This window comes from Falco cherrug, chromosome 12, assembly GCF_023634085.1.
Source record: "Falco cherrug isolate bFalChe1 chromosome 12, bFalChe1.pri, whole genome shotgun sequence".
Lineage (NCBI taxonomy): Eukaryota > Metazoa > Chordata > Aves > Falconiformes > Falconidae > Falco > Falco cherrug.
In genome coordinates this window covers 27,371,545-27,392,281 of record NC_073708.1, presented here as the reverse complement: position 1 = coordinate 27,392,281, position 20,737 = coordinate 27,371,545, and the positions used below count along the sequence as shown (strand labels likewise).

The following is a 20,737-nucleotide window of genomic DNA, read 5'->3' as shown; positions in this document are numbered from 1 at the left end:
TTTCATAGTTAATATGCTTTATGTGCTAAAGGACTTTCATTACTATCCCAGCAGCTTCTTATATGAGAAAAAGGAATTATTTTTAAGATTAGGTTTTGATATAAAATGGCCTTGCCATGGATTCACTGACAGGGTGTACTAATAGAAGTACAATACAGTATATAACAGAAGTAGTGGGTTTTGTTGTTATTTTTAATTGAAAAGGTTTGATACCTCTTCAGGTTCCTACATAAACAGAGGTAAAGTGGCAGCTCTATTTAGAGATCCAGTAAGACTAATTTTGAATAGGAATAGTACTGCTAAATGTGCGTGCATGTCACTCCGTTTGAAGACTCAAAAGCAACATTTGAACTGACCAAGGTCACTTCATGTCTGTGAGAAACAATAATACAGCTCAACAATCACTGTATTGTAATTTAAGTACTAATTGCTTTGAAAATACCAACCTGTTTTCTGGTTTTGTGAAGTAACCTGTAAGAAGATTTTGTCTGTTTTGAAAAATCTACATTTTTTTTATTTTTTTCTTTCTTTTTGGAAAAATATGGTCCTACCAAATACAGATCCAGTGAGAATAAATTTGGAGATAGTGTTAAATAAAAGAAAATTCAATTTTAATCCACCTAATTAGAATCCTAAATCAAGCTTAACTGGGCGTCTTGATAGGCTAGAGACTTCTGGATATCAAAGAATTACTAGAAGAGCAGCAAAAGTCAGTGAGTGATGTGATTGACTTTGTCTATCAATATAGGAGCATCTCTGTAGACCATGACTTTGTATAGCCCAAACCTCCCACTTCGCTCACAATCCAAGGCTTTGCGAATAGCTTATTGACTCAAATAAGCCTCTGACTATACCCTGCACTTCAGCCTATGTATAGACATGAGTAATACAAGAATAATTGGTCTGCTTTTGTTTTAAAATTTCTTTCTTGATGCAGAATAAACATTACAAAGCTGAAGACCTACTGAAGGGGTAAGATTATGTACCTCCTCATTAGGAACAAACTGTAAGACTAAGTACAAATCTCTAAGACCAAGTGCTACCTGTCTGTCTTAGCAGATGGATGGAGATCAGATCTGCAGTGTGATGGAAAGACTTAGAAAGAGAAGCTGAGAACATGCCTGTGAGTTGTGAGGCCACATTTCCTTTTCCAGAAGCTCTGGGTTTCCCATTAGGGTAGCTAGAAGGAGATTAATTGCCCCTGTTTCACAGATGTAGTTGTTCTCCTGTCTCCATGTCCTATACCCTTACACCCTCCTCTTGGTGGTTCTCTGGCTCCCATTAATTGCCTGTTAATATAGCTGCAATATAACAGACTGTTTCTTCAGGATGTTTCAGTTGTAGTAATTCCCAGTTTTGACAGTCAGAAAGGCTTTGGTTGTATTGAGAGTCGTTTGGTAGAGATGCTGGGTTTTTTTCCACTGTAGTAGCAGTATTTGGTTAACAAGAAATGGGACTTAATATAATAGTCATATTTCGTAAGACTTTTAAAGTCAGTTTGCTGTCGGTGTTGTGTGTTGAAAATAAAGGTGAAAAGTAACAGCAAAAGTAAAAGAGAAGGTAGAAAACTTTGTTGGCATGGGGGAAAATGTAAGATCTGAAATCCTTGGCTCTCCTTTGGTATCCTCCCTCCCTCCCTTTCATGAGAAGGTATGAAGGAGCTGAATACTAAGGCCATGCTGAGAAGGATCTATCTGGTATGAGCAATTGGATTGACTGTAGCACTTGAACTGTGCCCATGTGGATACACAGTATGTGAGAATCAGATGTTGGGGAGAACCAGAGGGGAAGTTTGGAGGGGTTTTTTACAATGTTGATTGGATGAAATTTGCTGTTTGAACCCATTGAAAGAGATGTTATTCGTTGCATTTGTGCCCTGGCAGAAGGGGACTGACAGAGCAAAGTGGAACCATCTAGAGGCAGGGGAGATTTCACCCTCCACTGGGAGCTGCTGAGCCTGCTCAGAAGTGAGATCTTTCAGAGCACAAAGCAGCGGGGGGCCTGGAGACTGCGAAACTGTTGAGAAATACAAGGAACAGATACAGGGTTGGCCATAGAGGTCACACTATTTTCCTGTGGATCCAGTGGATGCTATCTACAATTTCTTGCAGTTCTAGCAAGTTCACTGAGTAGGAAATTAAAGGCAATTGTGGGAACAGTATCTGTCTGCAAGGGCATAGTGGGCAGGGGAGATCTGTTTAGATTTTTATTCCTTCTTACTTAGTCATTTTGAGTTTTCTTTATTTAAAAGCCAATTAATCTAGTTTATTATATAGTAACAAACATAACACCCCCCCCCCCCCCCCCCCCCCGGCTTTTTGGGCTTTTTGTTTGAAGGCTTTATTGGCTTGTTGGAGTACTCACTTATAAGAAGAAGATCTATTTCAATACAATTTCAATAATATGTCTGACTCAGTTTCTCATCTCATCCATCTTAAATCCATTCTCCTCCTTTAGTCACCTGTGTGTCTCATCACACTTCCCAGGTGTGGTTTGCTTCTACAGTAGTTTGCAAATTGCACTTTTTAGATATCAGTGTTTCTGGTAGACGAGTCAAATTACATTTCTCTTGTGACTCAAGTACAGGTGGCTGTATCCAAGAGGACACTCACTTGTGTCCTCACTACCTTTTAACCAACTTGAGAAGTTTACTGTTAGTGAACTAAAGTGTGAGACTGTATGAAGGTGGAGAAAATGCTTTACTCTTTTTGTCACACTAATGCTCCTCAGTTTGTTGCTTAGCAGACCAGTTCTTGTATGTCTCCTAAATATGTGGAACTGAATTACTTATGATCACTGTACAATTAATGTAAACTGAAATTTTGGGAACATGTGACAGCCATTGTAACCAACCACGCCCTCCAGCCAGGCCATTACTTTGAAAGTAGTTTGGTGTTTACATAGCTAGAGACATGACTTTAACAGCTTGGTTCTGCAGAGAAAATATTGTTAGGAAACAAAAGCTCATAAAGGAAAGTTGCACACTTTTAATGTACATAGCAGTGTATTTGAAGGTAGAAATATATCCAAATGTCCACACATATATGTATACTTTATGCATATAAATGTGTGTTTTCATGAAAATTCCTGTTTGTATGGATGTAGCTATTTTACAGATAACTCTCAGCTGATATCGAAAATTAGCATTAAATGCTAACATAATGCATTGAATTGTACAAAGTACACTTGTTCTGTAATATGTATTTTCATTGCTGACTGCCTCTTTATAACCGTCTTCCCCTTGACTTCCTACCTTGGCCTCTCCTTGCCCTCCACTCTCCCTGTGTTTTAGGCATCATTTGCTGATGAAATCCTCACTTTGTGTTAACAAGGAGTAAAATAATATACTGATGGCCTGGATTCCTGTTGGTATTCTGGTGATCCTCGAGGAGAGAGTAATTTGCTGTCGCTCTTGCCATAATGTCCAAGGTTGAGAATTTTATTACATCTTTCAAAGTATCTTCTAACTTTCATCTGAAAATGAAAAGAAGTTGAATAAAATCCAGTTTGCGTTTGAGCTGGGCTGCATACTCACTTATGTATATAAAATTAAACTTGGTTTCCTAAGGAGTTTTATCTTTTAATACAGTTTTTTTTCCTGCTTTATGACAATTATCATATATGGCGGGTTTTGTAGCATGTTTTGTAGCTTACTGCCACAGTTTGAAGTGAGAGCATTAAGTTAAATTAATTTGACTTTGCTTGGCAAACGGTAATAGTTGTGCTTTAACAGCTGTTTGCTTTCCTGAATTGTCCTTGGTGCTGAAATTGCTTTTGTATCTAAACAGCAAAATGTGTTTATAGGGCTACAGAATATGGAGATAAATTTAGCCTGTCAAACAGATATTATTGGGGCTTTTTTGTGCTGTGTTTTTGGGAGTGGATCCTGACTACTGTGCTTCAATTCCAAGCTGTGTCTGCTTTTGGACATTTACAGGACTGTTCGTGGAGCTTTTCTGTTTGATTTATGACCTTGCCTGTATGGGCTTCTGATCAGATTTTATTCTCATTTAGTGCAAGAGGGGCTAATTATGAAAGTGACAAAGACTCTTTCATTGTGCTAAAGCTTTTTGAATGACAAAAGGGGGCTTTAAATTAAAATGAACTTTAACAAGGCATTTTCATATTGAAGTGATACACACTCTACCACTGATAGAGTAATTCATTTTCAACCCTTTCTGATTCTATAAACACATTGTCTCACAAGATCAGTAATTTTTTACCTCTCAGGCTAATGAAGAGTGGATGGTAGACCAATGAATTCTCTTTCTGCAGAACTGTTTTGACATTCTTAATTTTTTTTAAATATCAAAGAAAGGACAAAGAGCTGTGATTTTATTGCATTAATATTAATAATCATTTATCTGCCAGAAAAACATTTAAATATCACTTGACATTTGCAGAGAAAGATTAATGTTTAATTTACTACAAACATAGAAATACTTTGAAATAAAAGGAAATGCTTCTGGATTTGGCAAAATGAAAAAAACCTGCAATAAAATTAAGACACATATTCAGATATACTAAAATATTCTAACCATAGCAGAAGAGAAAAACATGTTGGTGCCATCTAAAATGTCAATATTGAAATTATCACTTCTGATTGAAAAACTAACATCAACTAGACAGTTTTTTAAGGTCTAATTTAAGCTTTAAATAAACAAAGATAAATGAGGTAAGTGGTTCTCTGTTACATCCATGTGGGTACAGTTAAGAAGGCCTGCTATAAATTCTATTGGTATTATAAAAACAACAGAATGTAGTTTCTTGGTAGTACGTGATTATATATAGTACATTGGAGTAAAGCTAGGATATAAGCAGTATTGGTATTATATAATTATTTGTAAGACTGGAAATCAAGGAGGGCTTCCAGAATGGGCTGGTGACCGGAGAAAAGGAAAATAGCAAAGCCCAGGAGTCAGAGAATTATGTAAGTGAAAATACATGAACAAGTTCCATTACCTATAGAAGCATCAAAATGCTGTTGAATAAAGAGAAAAATACAGAAATCACTTTGTTCTACAAAAGCTATTCAGACTAGGAACCACATCAGAGGAGTAGGTGAAAAGTGAAGTTGTGTATCAGTTTAATCTGATGAAATGGCTGAAAATGTACCTAGGCTGCATGACAGTCTATCTGTAAATTTTATCATGGAGATTATATTATAAGATTTCACTTCTAGGCAATGAAATAATGGGATCAATGTACTGAATGAGAATAACATTTCTAGCCCCCAAACTGTTTTTGTAACTAGATTGATAATGGCATAGAGAACCAAGTTCAGTTTCATAATAAACTAAAATAAGACTGTTTCTTCTGCAAAAGCTGTATGTAAGACAAATATTATTCAGATCCTGTGTTTGTACTGAAAGTCTGTCCTTACGGTATCATTGTTCAAGGAGATTTTTGTGTAAGATACAGAAGGAAAGTTTCAGCTATAAAATCAGTAATTTATTAATTAAAGAAGGTTCTTATTCAGGATCCATCTCAAAAAGGTAAGATTCTTTTATAAGAAAATAACCTGGAGCCTTTCCATTAATACTCTTTCTTTTTAATATAAAAAAGAAAATTTATTTACAGCTTGACTGACTTTGGAGAGGTCCTTGAGAATATAATTTAACTATAGGTCTCCAGACTGAGGTTTCTGTCAATTAAGTTTCCTCAAGTGGTAGTTTGTAGTTATACTATGGAAGTATTTCCCTGGAAAAATGGTGATTCCATGTGTCAAGCACCAAACTAGGCCAAATGCAGAACTACACCATTACTGTACAGTAATCAACTGGAATATCCTCACTTGTAGGATGAAAGGACTGTTTTGCCTTTTGCATTACAAGAATTTGTAGGGACTTTGCAAAATGATGACTGTATTAAGTAAGAAGCATTACGTAAGTAGGGCTACTGTAATGTACTTAAGACTAAAGAATAGGAAGCTTTTAATGTTTTTAACTGTTTTTAGTTGTTTCTTGCACACCTGTAATGTCTAGGCATCAGGTAAATATGAAAATGTTTTACATTAGAGTCTATAGGTAGCAACAGATTTCAGTGCTGTGTATTGAGCATCAGGCCCTGACAAAGTAGGTATTTGGAGATACATCTCTCCCTGATATGCACCAATAATGGTACATCCCACTGTGGTACAGTAGTTTGTATTCCCTGATCTGACTTGGCGGTTGCTTCTGTGGTTAAGGATGCAGACGTTGTTATAATTTATTTATTAACTTATTAATAATTTATTTAGGATAGCACCCATTATATGCTAAGTGACTTCCAAACAGAAATTTCCCCAAACGCCTTTCTTGTAAGAGCTTCACTTTGAAGGATGTGATACGTACACAGTTTTGAGCTACCCATTTTGGTAGCATGTACTTTGTTAAAGAAAGCTGAGTTTCGTGACACTAATGCAAAACCTCTTTGTATTCTGATTTTCTTTTAACAAAGGTTCACTGCCATGGATAAATAACTGCCCATCTGTCATTGGAGGCCTTTGGGGAATTGATAAAGAGGGAGCAGAGAAATTGGTGGTCTGTTGCTTTTCTGGGGATTTGGTAGTTTTGGTGTAGTGGGTGTGCAATGGCCATCTTAGGGCATGGGCCTCTGATTTCTAAGTATTCTTGACACTCCAGGCTAAGCTGATGCACTGCTGCTTTACTGCTGCCAGCTTCTGTATTTATATGATTCTGTGACTTTTTCGAGAATTTGTTCTGCAGTCTTGGGCTCTACTGATATTTTTGTAATTCATAAGAATGTCAGAGAAGTGGGAGAAGGAGTCAAGAGACTGACTACATTTTATCTATCCTTTACCATTTCCCTGCACAGTGAACATTGTCATTTTATTCTTTACAGCTCCAAGCCTTTGGGTCCTTTAACTAAAAACATTAGTGTTTATTGATAAGGGCAATTTTGAAATAAAGCTCTTTGGCTGCAAGTGATTAAAGATCCATCTAATTTGATCAAAACTGTTGAATTCCTTCAGCAAGGTTTTATTATATAATTTCTTTATACGTATGTAAGCCTGCTGTTTACACAATGATATTTGCGGTATATTGGGGTATCTGTTGCTTGTGTATTGTGTTATTTTGCTCATGGTGGTTTTTGAGCAATGATGGCTAAATCTTTAGGATTTCTTGTTTTTCATTGTGCTTTAAACTGGGATCACCATTAAGACTGCTCCTTTTAATGAACATAAAAAGACCGAAAATGTTCCCATTCTCCTAGCTGTTTCTGTTGTCTTTCTAAATAGTATTGTTTACTCTTCGGGATTACCTTTGAAGGAAAGTTGCAAGTGATGTAAGTAGGTGGCCTTTGGGATTAACACATGCTAGAACTTTAAAATTATTTATGTTTTGAAATCTGTAATAGTAACCTCATTGCAGGAGTAGCCTCAAAAATGCTGCTCAATAAATTTTAATCCCTGTATTCCCCCTTCCCCCTCACCCAGACATCACTCAAACACCAGTGACCAAGAAAAGCATTTTTTTCTGAAAGGAAGAACTCATACTAAAACTATCCATTAGCTGCACTGTCCGGACTACTAAAATGCAAGAATCTTGTAATTGTTTTCAGTAAAAGAAAATATATCACAGTGTTGTCCCCCCAGCTTTCTTGTCTTTTATATTCCACTGATTTTAAGCTGGTTTATGCCTCTTCCCTTTTTCAATCAGTCCATCTTTCTTAAAGGTTTAAAATTCCTTAATTTTCTGTATGGAAGATGATTCTTTGGCTTGCTTAAAAATGACCTTGTACATTTTTCACTTCATTCAGAGGCTAATCCCACATCTTTATTTTAATGTAATGATCCAGATTAGCTGCTGTGGGTGATAAATTCTGCCTCCTACTTTAATTCACATAACATTTTTGATTTATAAAAAAACCTGTGGGTTTTTTAGTCTAGGCCACACTGTTCTTCAGTATTTCTGCAATGTAACTCAATACAAAGGAATTGCAGATTTATTCATTATGCTTGTTTGGGACCACTGAGAAACAGTAACTGTGATCCCAGATACTAGGATGACCATGGGAAATGGATCTAGTGGACCTTACTTACATCACTTGTGGGGTAAAATATTGGAAGGACTGGAACTTGGACTGTGATCTTGAAAAGGCATAGAAAATCAGATCGTGCTCTTATTATTATGAATTAGGACCAACACCATTAAAATCAATATTGTTACACCAAAAGGAATAGGATAGTTGGAAAGGATAAGAACAATTTTTGAGTTTTGGGTTCACTGCTGTTCTCCATATTGTTACTGAATCATTTGGTAGTGAAACAAACGAACAAATGGAGGCCTGTAACTCTTCTATACCCAAAAGATCAATACAATTTATTTTAATGCTATATTCATAGATAAACCAGTAAAAGCTTGAATTTTCACGTGCTGTCAGTCACAATTAGATTTTATCATATTGTCTAATTACAACAAAAGCTCAATCAGAATTGCTCAGCCTCTATAAGTTATGCATTAATATGTACATCTCAGTTTACCCTTTCCAGTGATGGGAGCTGGCCTTTTACAGATTGCTGCTAAGAGCCAAGGTAGTCATTGTTCCTGTACGATTTTTTTCACAAAAGCTACTGATTAACTGTTCTTTGAATGTCACTATTGATAAAAACTTGAAAGATAATAGAAACACAGCAATTTCAACTTGCTTAATTGAGGAGGGAGGATAGAAGAGAGCCTACGTATACAAGCCTGAAGCATCCAGCTTCTCAAGCCATGTACTTTTGAAATGCTTTACCTGTTTGATAGTCTTGAACATTTTTGAAAGGTGATTTGGATTTTCATTGAAAGCTGAGTCATGTGCATTGCTATAGTTTTAAGTGAAACATCAGGTTCTTAAAATAATTCAATATTGTTAAAAGAGTATTGAGAGTTTTTTTGGTCATTTATTGAACTGTTGCAGTGTAGATATTACTTTGTATTGCAGAGCTTAATATGTGCAATTTTAGTAATTTAAAGTTTAGTTTACAAGGTGCATGTGTGTTTTTCATGGTATTGTATTTTTATTAAAATCGTGTGCTTTGCAGATTCAGGAATCTTGATTTGACGTATGCTTTGGGGAGGAGTCCAGGGCATGATGCAAAAACACACAGGATTTCAGAGTTCATCACTATTGAATTAGATTTTTTTTCCTATTTAAAAATCAAATGCTATTTAGAAGTTGCTTAGGACTTTTCACCAAACTATTTTTTAATAAATTCTTTTCACAGACAAAGACCATAAAGCCAGTGGGAATTTACAACTGATATTCTTAGGTGCGCTCCTTTCAGAAGATATCTAATCTTTCACTCGAGAAGTTTTTACAGGTCTTGGTCCCTGTAGTTCCTGTTCCATTTAGAATGTACCAATAAAATTTCTTTGCATTATCATGTCAATGTGTTTTGTGATCTTTAAGGATGGATTGCATTGAGGGTATTCCATATTCTACATTTTACCTTACTTTGTGAAATAGAGTTGCATGAAAATATAGATTAATACTGTTTGGCTATATCTGACGTGATCCCAGGTCCAACTGGTAAAAATGATGTATATTCCAATCTGTTCCTTGGTTGTTTTTATTTAAAGAATTTGTATAGATTGAAATGCAGCTGCAAGTGTATTAGTGATTTTCTATTGCTTACTTGTCAAGATTTTTATTGTGTGGATGAAAAATAGCATTTCAAAACCTGGCAGCGTATTGACAAAAACAGAAGAGCACTTTGTGTAATTCTCTTTTGAAAAACTACCTCTTCTAGAGACAGAGATTGCCTCAGCTACTTCCATTCATATGTATCTTGATCAATAGATTTATTGATAGCTTTTAGCCAAGATTTAATTCTTTTTTTCTCCTCAGTTCACCATGGTGCTCACTTTTCTGAATTAAGAAACTAGAATTAGGCTCCTATAAGCAAGGCATACAATATGCAAGTGCTCTAGGTGTAAAAGGAGGCATTTGACCTTTTGTTGCTAATCTGTGACAGGTGCAGGCTATTTTCTTCCAAATGGTGTTAATTTTCATGTGCAAATCCACCCCCTGAAACCTGCATTCTATATATCCACCACAGGGGAATTGGTGGTCATCATGAGTACTGTAATGGACAGCTGAGAGGGATAATCACTGATATTTCAGCACATTTATGCTTGCAACTCAGTCGTTTTTAGTGCACTTGTGTTTTCACTGCTTATTAGGGAGGCTGAAGTTAGTTATTCATTGCTGGACAAAAAAAGTGTCTGAGAAAGTTCATGTGCAGGGAACAGCACATTGTTACAAATTAGTTTCCTTTACCATTTCTGGCAAACTCATTACAAAGTAATCGTGCCCTGCGCTGAAGTGCACTTCCTCTGGGACCAATAACTGTAAATAAGCAGGGCTGCAAGCTGGCTGATAAGTTGTTGTTCTGAAGATAACGGTCCTTTTTAGCAGAGTGTTTGACCTTTTTCTTTATATTGCCTCAGGCTTGTCTAAGACCCTCAAGGTCTATTTTTCATCTTAAAATTCTCTGTAGGAAAGCACAATGTGTGGTTTAAGAAGATTTTAGGATTGCTTAACATATCTATATTTTCTTTTCTAGTATTTTTATGATAACTGTTAGAATGTATTGTAAGTTTAGCTAGCATTTTCTTAAGCAGGTTTTCTTTATTTGTGTAAAGTACACTTATTGATGTAGGAAGCAATATATGTTAATATTTTATGAGGACTAAGTGTATGTTGCGTGATTAATAAAATAGTAATATCGGGCTTTTTTCTGACTTTTAAAGAAACTTGAAACATGCTATTGACCCCTTTCACTATTCACATTTTGAAAGTACTGCACTAAACATTACTCTGTGAAGCAATTTAACTAAATATAATTAAGAATTTAAGCTTGCATGATTAAAGAAAAATGACTCTTCTTTTCTCAGTATGCTAGGAGTATTGAACAGAACTGTGACTGAAAATTGAGCATGTCTTAAAACAAACCCCAAGGCTGAGTAAAAGCCAGTTTATAGACATTTGGGAATTTGATTTGTTCACATCTTCCCATCAGTTCAAAAAAATCTGTGCCAGTATTTCTGTGAAGTAAAATTATAATAGAAAAAACCCCTTCAACTAATTTCAGAGTGCATAGGAGAAAAAAATCCATGATGTTGTATAAAGTGCTGGCTACTCTAATAAATTGCTTATTTTAATTTTAAGATATTGTCAGAAAGCCATTGGACAACCAGATGACAACCCAATAATATAATATATAATGTATATTATATATATAACCCAATAATAATATATATAAAAATACATTAAACAAGAAATGTCTTAGAATGCCGATAAGTTCAGATCTTAACTGCTCATAATGCTGTTGGACTTTTTTCCCTTGCAGATTACATTACTTCATCAGTTAATTAATTTTATATGTACCTTAAATAACATTACTAATATCTTATGTTTTATAATGTTAACCCCCAAAGTATAATGCTACTCACAAATTATGGAGTGATGATGCTTTATAAAATGTTGCATAGTCTCACAGATAAAACTTCTGTATTGATTGAATGGAGGGGTGATGATTTCATGTGGGCATGAACCCAAAGTAAAGCAAAGAAAAGGTGGTGTTGTAGTAGTGTGAGACTTTTTTCTTTGATTTTAAAAGAACGTATTTAAGCAATATGGTTAGGAATAGACTCTCTTACTGATACCACAAATTACCGGACTAGCAATTTACACAGAATAAACACTGTGCACAGGAAGGGTCTTAGAGTAGTTGTATCAAAACAGAAAACTATTGGTAGGTACATTACACAAAATTGGTGCTATCTAGCTTTCTCTTAAATTTATCATCATTTCAGCACGTAAACTATCCACGTCAGGTACTGCAAAGCAGAGCATATGTATTGTGTAATTGCAGAGAGATTGCAGTAACATAGGAGGAACTTACTGTGTAACCATTCATTAAACAGTTTTCTCTCTTGCTATGCATTTAACAAAAAAAAAAAAAAAAAAGAGAGACATTTTAAGGAACCTTATAGAGCTATTAAAAAATTAAAGCGGTTTAGAAGTTGTTTGCACTTAAGAAAAAAAAATTATTTTCAATGTTAAAATATTAAAATGGTATAATGTTGAAATCAAATAGTGTAATCAATGTTTTAATTCCTGTTTCATAGTTTCTAATGCGTTTCACTGTGTTACTTGTGGTATTGGAATATAATTCTCACTCATTAGAATACATCTATTTCCCATGATTTCAGCAGTGTGAAGGCAGTACGTAAAATTGTTAACTTTGTTTATGAGATTAATGTTGGGAAGCTTATATCCTGTCTTGGACACCAAAAAATGTTTTTCAGTGATATTGCCAGCTTTCTGCAAAGTGTCTCTTAAAGCAAGGAAGTGTTTTGTTCTTACAGTTCTAGGCTTCCTTGTAACAAAACTGCCGTCTTGTTTAATGACATTGCTATGTGGGTTGAAATTAGGCTGACAGATTGTGAGCAAAGGCTGTGATATTACAAACAATAGTCTATTACGCACGAGGAACTTGTTGAATTGGTTACCGAAGGCATTAGTGTTCAGTCCAGCCTATTTAGCATCTGGAAGACAGAGAAGAAATAGTGCACTAATGAAATGTACAAATGATACTGAGCTGCAAATGGCTGCAGGTGACTCTGGTAGCTGGTGTGCACTATGAAAGAGCCCAGGAAGAGGCAGTTCTTTAGGCAAAAAGTAATAAAGTGAGATAAAATTCACAAAAGGAAAAAATGCATTAAGAGGGTTGTGAGTATTCAAGTATTGGAGATAAAGAGGAAAACAGTGTTGGGAGTTCCAGGGAACTATGCAAACAATGATTAAATTGTTAAAGGTTCTGCTGTTTTTGGGACAGTTATGTAGGTTTTCCAGAGCAGATTGGCCTGGAGTAGTTCCAGCATTACTGTTCTTCACCATCAGTGATTTCATTGACATCTGTACGATTCTCCAGTGCTAGTTTAGGTATCCTATGGACTCTGTAAAGTAGTTCTGAGTGGGCCATCTGTCCCCCATACAGTTCAGATCAGTCTGATGGTGAAACAGAAGCTGAAATTTGCAATAGGTCGGAAACCAAGGTCTCATTTTGCTCTGTTTTTATTTATTCACTTAATATTTTTGTTTCCTGTGTTTTGCAGTACAACTTCTTAATGATCTTTGAACTTAAAATACAAATTTAATTGCTTCTGTGTCCTTCTTTGGAAGTAATTTGACCAAAATTTGCACCTCTGCTCTGTGCTGCAGATAATCTATATCTGGAATTGCTGAGATCATTGCGAGGCATGTATACATAGTAGTTTACAAGCTGGACCTAGTCCACAGTCTGTGTTCGTTCAGCTTGCTGCCTTGCTCTTAGAAAATCCACCAGCATCACATGCCCAGCTCAGGCTGAAATGACTCTGGGCTTCCACACATTTAGCTCTGCAGAGGGAGCTTAAACTGACCTGTGAGGCAACTGGAATCCAGCCTGGGCAGCTGAACAGCTTGGACCACCTAAATTCTGAAATACATGAGGGATATTGTTTCCCCTACAATGTTATATGTGCATGATGTTTAATGAAAAACACAGTAAAAAAGTCCTTTAATTAAAGGTATTACAATGCAATAGCTTAATTTTACCATTCTTACTTACTTTGGATAATAATCTGTAGAAAATAGTAGTTTACATTAAGATTTGAGTTCTGTTGTTGTGAATAACAGTGATGGGTCTGACCCCTGTGGCAGAAAGTGCACTTAGATGTGTAAGGGACTTCAGATTAAGTCAGGCAGATCTGGTGGGCTGACCTTGGTTGGATGCTGTGTGCCCACCCAGCTGTTCTCTCACCCTCCTCAACCAGGACAGGGGGAGAAAACAAGATGCAAAAGCTCATGGGTCAAGGTAAAGACAGGGAGATCGCTCACCAGTTGCCATCACTGGCAAAACAGACTCGACTGGGGGAAAACTAATTTATTGCCAGTTAAAATAGGTTTGGATATTAAGAAACAAAGAGAAATTAAAACACCTTCCCCCACCCTTCCTTGTTTCCCAGGATCAACTCCGCTTCTCCCACAAGGAGCAGTGCAGTGGGATGGGGTCTGCGGTCAGTCCCCAGAGTTCCTCTCTGCTGTTCCTCTGCTCCAGGCTTGGCCCTTCCTACATTCCTGTCAGAGGAATCTGCTCCAGCATGGCTTCTCCACAGCCACTGGGCCTTCAAGGCATATTCACCTGCTCCTGCCTCCCTGCAGGACACAGGAGGTCTGTGCCCTGCCCTGCAGCGCAGCCTTCCTGCCTCCTTGAACCCCGGTTCTCCTCAGACTCCCTCACTCCCTGTATGTGTGGTGCTTTTTCCCGCCCTTAAAGCATTTCTGCTAAGGAGGCGCCACCGCCTCGGCTGAGGGGCTGGGTGGGGCCCCGGCTGCTGCGGAGGCGGCTGGAACCGGTTGTGACCGGCCTGGGGCAGCCCAGCTTCTCCTCAGAGAGCTCAGCCCTGCGCCCCGCTGCCGGCACCTGCGCCCCTACAGCAGATGACATTATTTATACTTGGCAAAGGTATTCTAGCTGTACAATATTGCTGTTTTTTTAATTTTTTTTCAAATATTTCATATGCCAAATGTGTCCTTCAGGCAAGTGTTTAGGAACAGATTGCTAGCATGAAGTGGTTTTCTGCAGAGGGATTCGGTGAAGAGAATTTTCTTCTGAAAAGAGGAATGTGGGTAGGAAAGTAGAGGATAACATTTAAAATAGAGAAGATTAAAAAAGTTCAATTAGGAAAGCCAGAAACAATTTGGGAAAAGGAAGAAATATATTGATGAACAGAGTTCAGAATTTTTTTTCCTGCTGCTTTTCCGACCCAGAACAGCAGATCAGCCAAATTTTGCTGCTTGTGCACACCCTGCGTAGCATGTTACCGGTAACAGTTGTACTGACTGGAATGGAACTTGCTGACGGAGTTGTTTAGCTCAAATAGCATTAGAAATAACTATTTGAACCCAACAGTATATATCCAACTCAGAAATATATATCTAAGGCCAAAAAAATATCTGAAGCCATGAAACCAGGTTTGCAGTGCTATTTTTTTTTTTTTTAGAAAGTATAATTTAGCCTGTGAGGTAAAGTGTGGCCCTGTCTTACAAGACCTGATGAGATGGGGTTTGGATCAGATCAGGAAAATGTGTAGTCTTATTTTTGTAGCATATAAATGAAATGGGCAGTCTAAACCTTGTCTTTAAAAATCTTGGCACACTTCAAAGGAAAAATGACAATTTAGCAATTTAAAAGCACTTAGCAAGTTCTCCCAGTGCTGAACTTCATATCTATAGCCACTGTGATTGTTTGCTGAATAATGCCATAGGGGACAATGTAGCTCTGACTATATTTAAAAATATTATTCCATGAAATTCTCCAGGAAAAAAACTGAGGCAAAATCTGACAGCCTTGTGTTTTTTGAAGAGGTGATAGTGGCTGCAAATAGTAAAGGACAAGTATTGAGATAGCTTTTGAATCACAAGGGAGGTGAAGGCTGGCCCATCTGTGGGGAGAGAGGGGTGCTCAGAGTGCCAGCCAGGGGGGCCAGGTGGAAATCTATTGACTCTTTAATTGTAGAGGTGCTTGAACATGAGCAGCAAATGGGAAGAGAGAAATCTATACAGGTGGGGGATAGAAGAGGTAGAGAGACGTTATTAGAAAAGTGAAAAAACAAAAGGGAAGCAATGAAAAGGATATTAGGATGCTTAACTGGAATACTCAGATGAGAGAATACAGTAAGTCAGTTTAATTGAATAACAAAAATCCATGTTGTCTTCTTTTTGATGTATTTTGATGCATGTAGCTTACTGGTAGGTAATTTATTTTGTGACTGTTATTAAGTCTATTAAAAATAATTCTGAACTGTTATAAGGCTTATTATATATTTTAACTAACAGAGGTAGAAGTTTTTAAAACTTTCCCCAGTGTAGTTCCTGGAAACTTTACCAGCTGTTCATTAAAATGCATTCTTTTTCATGTGTTCCTGGTAGGTAACCTTGGACGAGTGGACCACATCACACAGTTTGAGTATGACCTGTTCATTAGACCAGATACCTGTAACCCACGGTTTCGAGTTTGGTTCAACTTCACTGTTGAAAATGTAAAAGAATCACAGGTAAGTAAGACTAAATTAGATAGTATGATAGGTTTAAAAATTGCTTACTCCAGAATATATTTTCATAAACAAAAAAGATGATATCCAGGGTTTTTAACTAAAAATTTGCTGTAAAAGATTTTTTTTGTTCTTTGAAATTTTACAAGTAAAAGCAGGTGTCAGCATGACTGAATATCACCCTGTTGTTCAGCTATCCAAGACAGCAAGTTAGTATAATATAAAGATATTATAATATTTGCCACCTAACAGGAGCTGTATTAGTAATGGCTGCTATATATTTGTTTTACTATATAAAAAAATAAATATATGTGCTAATACATGAAAAAAAGTCCATCATAGCTGTTCAAATATTACCACTCCAGTCTTCATTTAATACATGTAGAACAAAGGTAGTGCTGCAAACAGGTGTTACTCAAGTGATTTGTAGTAGGTGAGGAGTTGCCTGCCAATGTGTCCCCTGTGAAAGAGGAGGTTTAAATGTGAAACAATTTGATAGGCAACTGTTTCACATACTTTTAAATAATGTTTCTTTGAGTAAAAATGCCCCATGAGAAAGAAAGTTCCTTGCTCTATTTTTTGCTTGTCTTATACTAAGAAAAAAAAGTTACGTAATAACTTTCATTTTCATATGCACCTTGCATTTTATTCTGGCTTTCTGTTTTAGTTTATCATAATCAAACTGTCATTTTCACCTAATGGAGAGAAAACATACTTAGTAAGAGGAAAAAACTGCAGAAGCTTGTTATTTGTATTCCTACGAGACTAATATCTCAATATCCACCACTGTACCATTCCTGTTACAACTAGAAATCATGAAATTGTTTATCTATCTTTCTGGAGCCTAATACTTTATCAAACAGACCCTTTCCCCTGCTGTGCCTTACTCAACTATGATCAAATTATATAGTCATGAGATGAATGGGAATCTGTCTCAAGGAGGCGAAGAGATCTGATAGAACGATACAATATATATCTAGTGCTTACAGGATATTTGTTTTCATGGTTGTCTACATGAAAGAGAATGGTTTCACTATTAAGTTTGACTTGTGAGGTCTGTTTTTATAATGTGTGTTCCTATAATCTTTTTTTCATCTCTCCAATTTCCGTTAAAAGGAGACCAGCATGAACATAATCTAGTCTGGAACCTTATTTAGGTCTTTGTACTAGCGGACATGGGCAGTATTAGTCATTGTAGCTCAGCTATATTAAATGAATGTTAGAAATTGCTACATCAAACATACTGTGTAATCTGGTTTGTGCATTTTGATTATTTTCTTCTATGTTTTACTAGAAAATAATAACAAAACCCCATTCCATTCAGTATTGCTTAAAAATGTTGCAGTAATACACAAGTAACTTTGATCACTTGATGTGTAAAATTTGATATTTTAATAACTCAGTATAAATAATTGTATGTATAATATTTTTATTTTGGATATATTGTATAGGTGATGTGGGAGGAGGGCAGATCTATGCATTTATATATCCTAGGTCTGGTTTCAGGCTTTTAGATGACTGAACATCTTTTAGAACAGGCCTTTAGAGGACTGAAAAGGAGTAGCTACTTTTAATAGTTTTGGGTATTGTCTATATTACATTTCCTTCTCATCTTCCTCTTCCTTCAGCTTCAAATTCTTAAACAAATTTATGTACTTAGATTTGAAAATATGTTGTTTTTCTTTTCATTTTAAGAATATCTCCAGTTTTGCTTGACATTTCACACTAAAGCCTTTATTTCAAAGAAATTTATTTCAATAGTATAATGAGAAAACAAGAAATCCATTCTCTTTTTCTCCTGTTGCATCAGACCAATCATTTATACCCAACAGTGGACAAATGGGTAAAAAAGTAAACAAAAAAGACACAGTGTAAAAAACAGTCATACAAATACTAGGAACACATAATTGTACTGTGTATTTCTGATTTAGGTTTCAGTTCTGCTACTGGATAATAGTGTAGTTTTTACCATATGTTTAGTGCAGTATTTTGTGGTACTAATCTAGTGATAGATGAAAAGAAATACTGATTAGACATTCCTGCCAATCTCACTGTCCATGCATTATTCCGTAGAGAATGGGTTTTTTACATTCCACTTTTAATTTTCTTAAGCCAGGGAGCTTCCACTTCTTACATCTCAAAACAGTACTATAGACTCATCTCACTTACAGTGTTGCTTGATTTTTAGCCTAAAACTTTCCTTTATTTAATCCTACTATTCCTAGTTGCAATTCTGCTTAGTAATAGCTCCTCTTGGTACAAATAAATCCTCATCATCCTTGGCTAACATTTATATTTCTGTAAATTATAACATTCCTCATCATTTGTGTCTCAACCCAGCTATCATGTTTGGTTCTTTCAACTCTATATCCAATAGAGCACTTTACCTTTAAGTGTTTAAGTATTTTTCTGCTTTAGGGCCTTTGGACTTTCATCGTAAGTGAATCTTTCCAGCCCTTTGATAATTAGCCTAGTTTCCCAGGGAAACAAAGCTTATATGATCACACTGTCTACTTGGTATCCTACTTTTTTGTGTGGTTGCTGATCTTTCTCCTCTCCTTTCTCCCTCAATAGTTTCTTAACTCTTGGCCAGTTTCAACACCACTGGACAGGAATTTGTGTAAGTTTCGGGAAAGCAGGCTGCCAGATGGGCAAGAGACCCATTAGTGTTCCCTCTGGCAGACAGGCTATAGTACGAGATCATTTCTTATTAAACATCAGAGAATCCACAGAGGAGATGCATAGGGGAAAGTACTCATTGGCATTTGCATTTTTAAGATACTGGACAATCCAACCGTGAAATCCAAATCCATAGCACTTCGTAGTTTTGCTTCTTGCAGAACATCTTGTTTTTATAATTATTCTTCTTCCAATTCCTTCAATATTTTCTTTGTAGTGTGGAACTAAAATTAAATGGACAATTGTGAGTACGCTAACATCCCAACTTACAGAGGAGAGACTCTAGTCCCTTTGCTCTCTTGCTGTCTCAGTATAGACAGCTGAAAATTGCAGCAGCCTTTTGTTGCTGTATCACTATGGAAACTTATACCTAATTTGTTTTTCACTATCATACATAAGTCTTTTTCAGACTGATTGCTTCCTTCCTCCCTCCTGTTACATATGTCTTCGGTTTCCGTTGTGCTTCAGTAACAAGCGCAGGTAGTAAGCCAAGTTCTGTAGCAAAGCAGTGAGAGCCCTAATCTTTTCAGAATTATTTTTAGAATTTTACGATAAACTTGGGTTTTTTTATGTTCATATCCCTATGTTACAGTAGAACCAGTAGACTTTTTTTTTTTTACTTTGTAGTTGGTAAATTAACTTCCTCCTTATGACTTGGACTTCTACATCAGGCATTTTATGTTGTCAGTTTTATTTTATACTTTTTAACAAGGAAAAAAATCAAAAGAAATAGCTAATGGCTTATATTTATGGGAAAAAAGAACCATCATATAAGATACCTGTGAGATGTAAAATTTGGTCTTTTGGTCTCCTTCTATGGTTTGACTTGTAAGTCAGTTGGTCTGATAAGATCTGAGCTGTGGACTTTTTTATCATTTGTTCAGTGAATTTAATTAACACCAATATTGGAAAAAACAAAAAGAAACTGATATATTACATGTAAAGGACTATAATCACACAATGATTACCCTTGCAATAACCATGAAAGGGAGAATGAAGGAAATAGGATTTGCTGTGGAACACATGGTCTCATGGGCAAAGCCTCCAATTTCTCTAATTATATACGTGTCACAGGCTGCTATTTCTGGATAATGCTATCTGTTGGGCAGAGTTTGTTTCCTATTAACTTCAACCATGGCCCTTACAAAACATCTGCAATTTTGCTAAATTTCTTCTCTGTGGAACTGGAAATTGGATGAACAAATGTCATCTCCAGATTGCATTTCAAGTATTTTAAATAGACAGTGCTTCAGGTGCATGATTACTTCTGAGCTGGAATGTCTTTAAAGGTGTTAGTAGCAACAGTGAATCATTTGAGATCTGGAGGGAAAAAAAGAAATGTGTGTGCATGTGATAAATTGTGTAAATAGTATACCAATACTGGAGGATTTTACAGGTGAATAATTATTTCTCTTGGGGGCCATAGCCTGAAATTCTGCTCAAGTAGATGATGCTTACTGTTCCACATACTGTAGCCACACTAGAAAAAGATGATCTCTGTCCTGGAAAATTTACTTTTGAGGAATCTGAGAAAAGATAGGAGTTGAAAACAACAAAGTGATGAAAGGATTAAAAATATCTGTGAGGATTTTAATTACTCTAAAGAACAGCAACCATATTATACCAATAAGTAATGCACATCTAGGCCGCGTGTTATATTCTGTATGTATATGTACCCTGAACAACTCTGCTGTCTGATGAATCATGTTCGTAAATGGTATTTTCACTGAGATTAAAAAAAGAATTTCCAACAGAAGGGGTTTCCTAATAGTGCCAAATTTTGTTCTGCAAGTGTTGATAAACACATTTGGAGTTCTTCATCACAAAGGTAGTGACAAAATATACCAAGGATAGAAGAGAATAGATATTTGGCAGCTAGGATTTGATCACCAATTACAGTTAATAAATCAATCCAAACTGAGGTTAAAATCAAAGAACAAATGTTATTTACTTTAAAGGCATTCTCTCTG

General features: G+C 36.1%; 1 protein-coding gene across 5 annotated transcripts in view; it reads left to right on the top strand.

The window, feature by feature from the left end:
- Positions 1-20,737, top strand: part of LOC102050576 (BEN domain-containing protein 5) — a 965,017-nt gene that overhangs the window by 37,420 nt on the left and 906,860 nt on the right. For all 5 annotated transcript variants that reach the window (XM_055724205.1, XM_055724204.1, XM_055724202.1 and 2 more), the window contains exon 3: positions 15,967-16,091. In XM_055724205.1, coding sequence (XP_055580180.1) covers positions 15,967-16,091 — 125 coding nt within the window. The remainder of the gene's footprint in view (positions 1-15,966; positions 16,092-20,737) is intronic.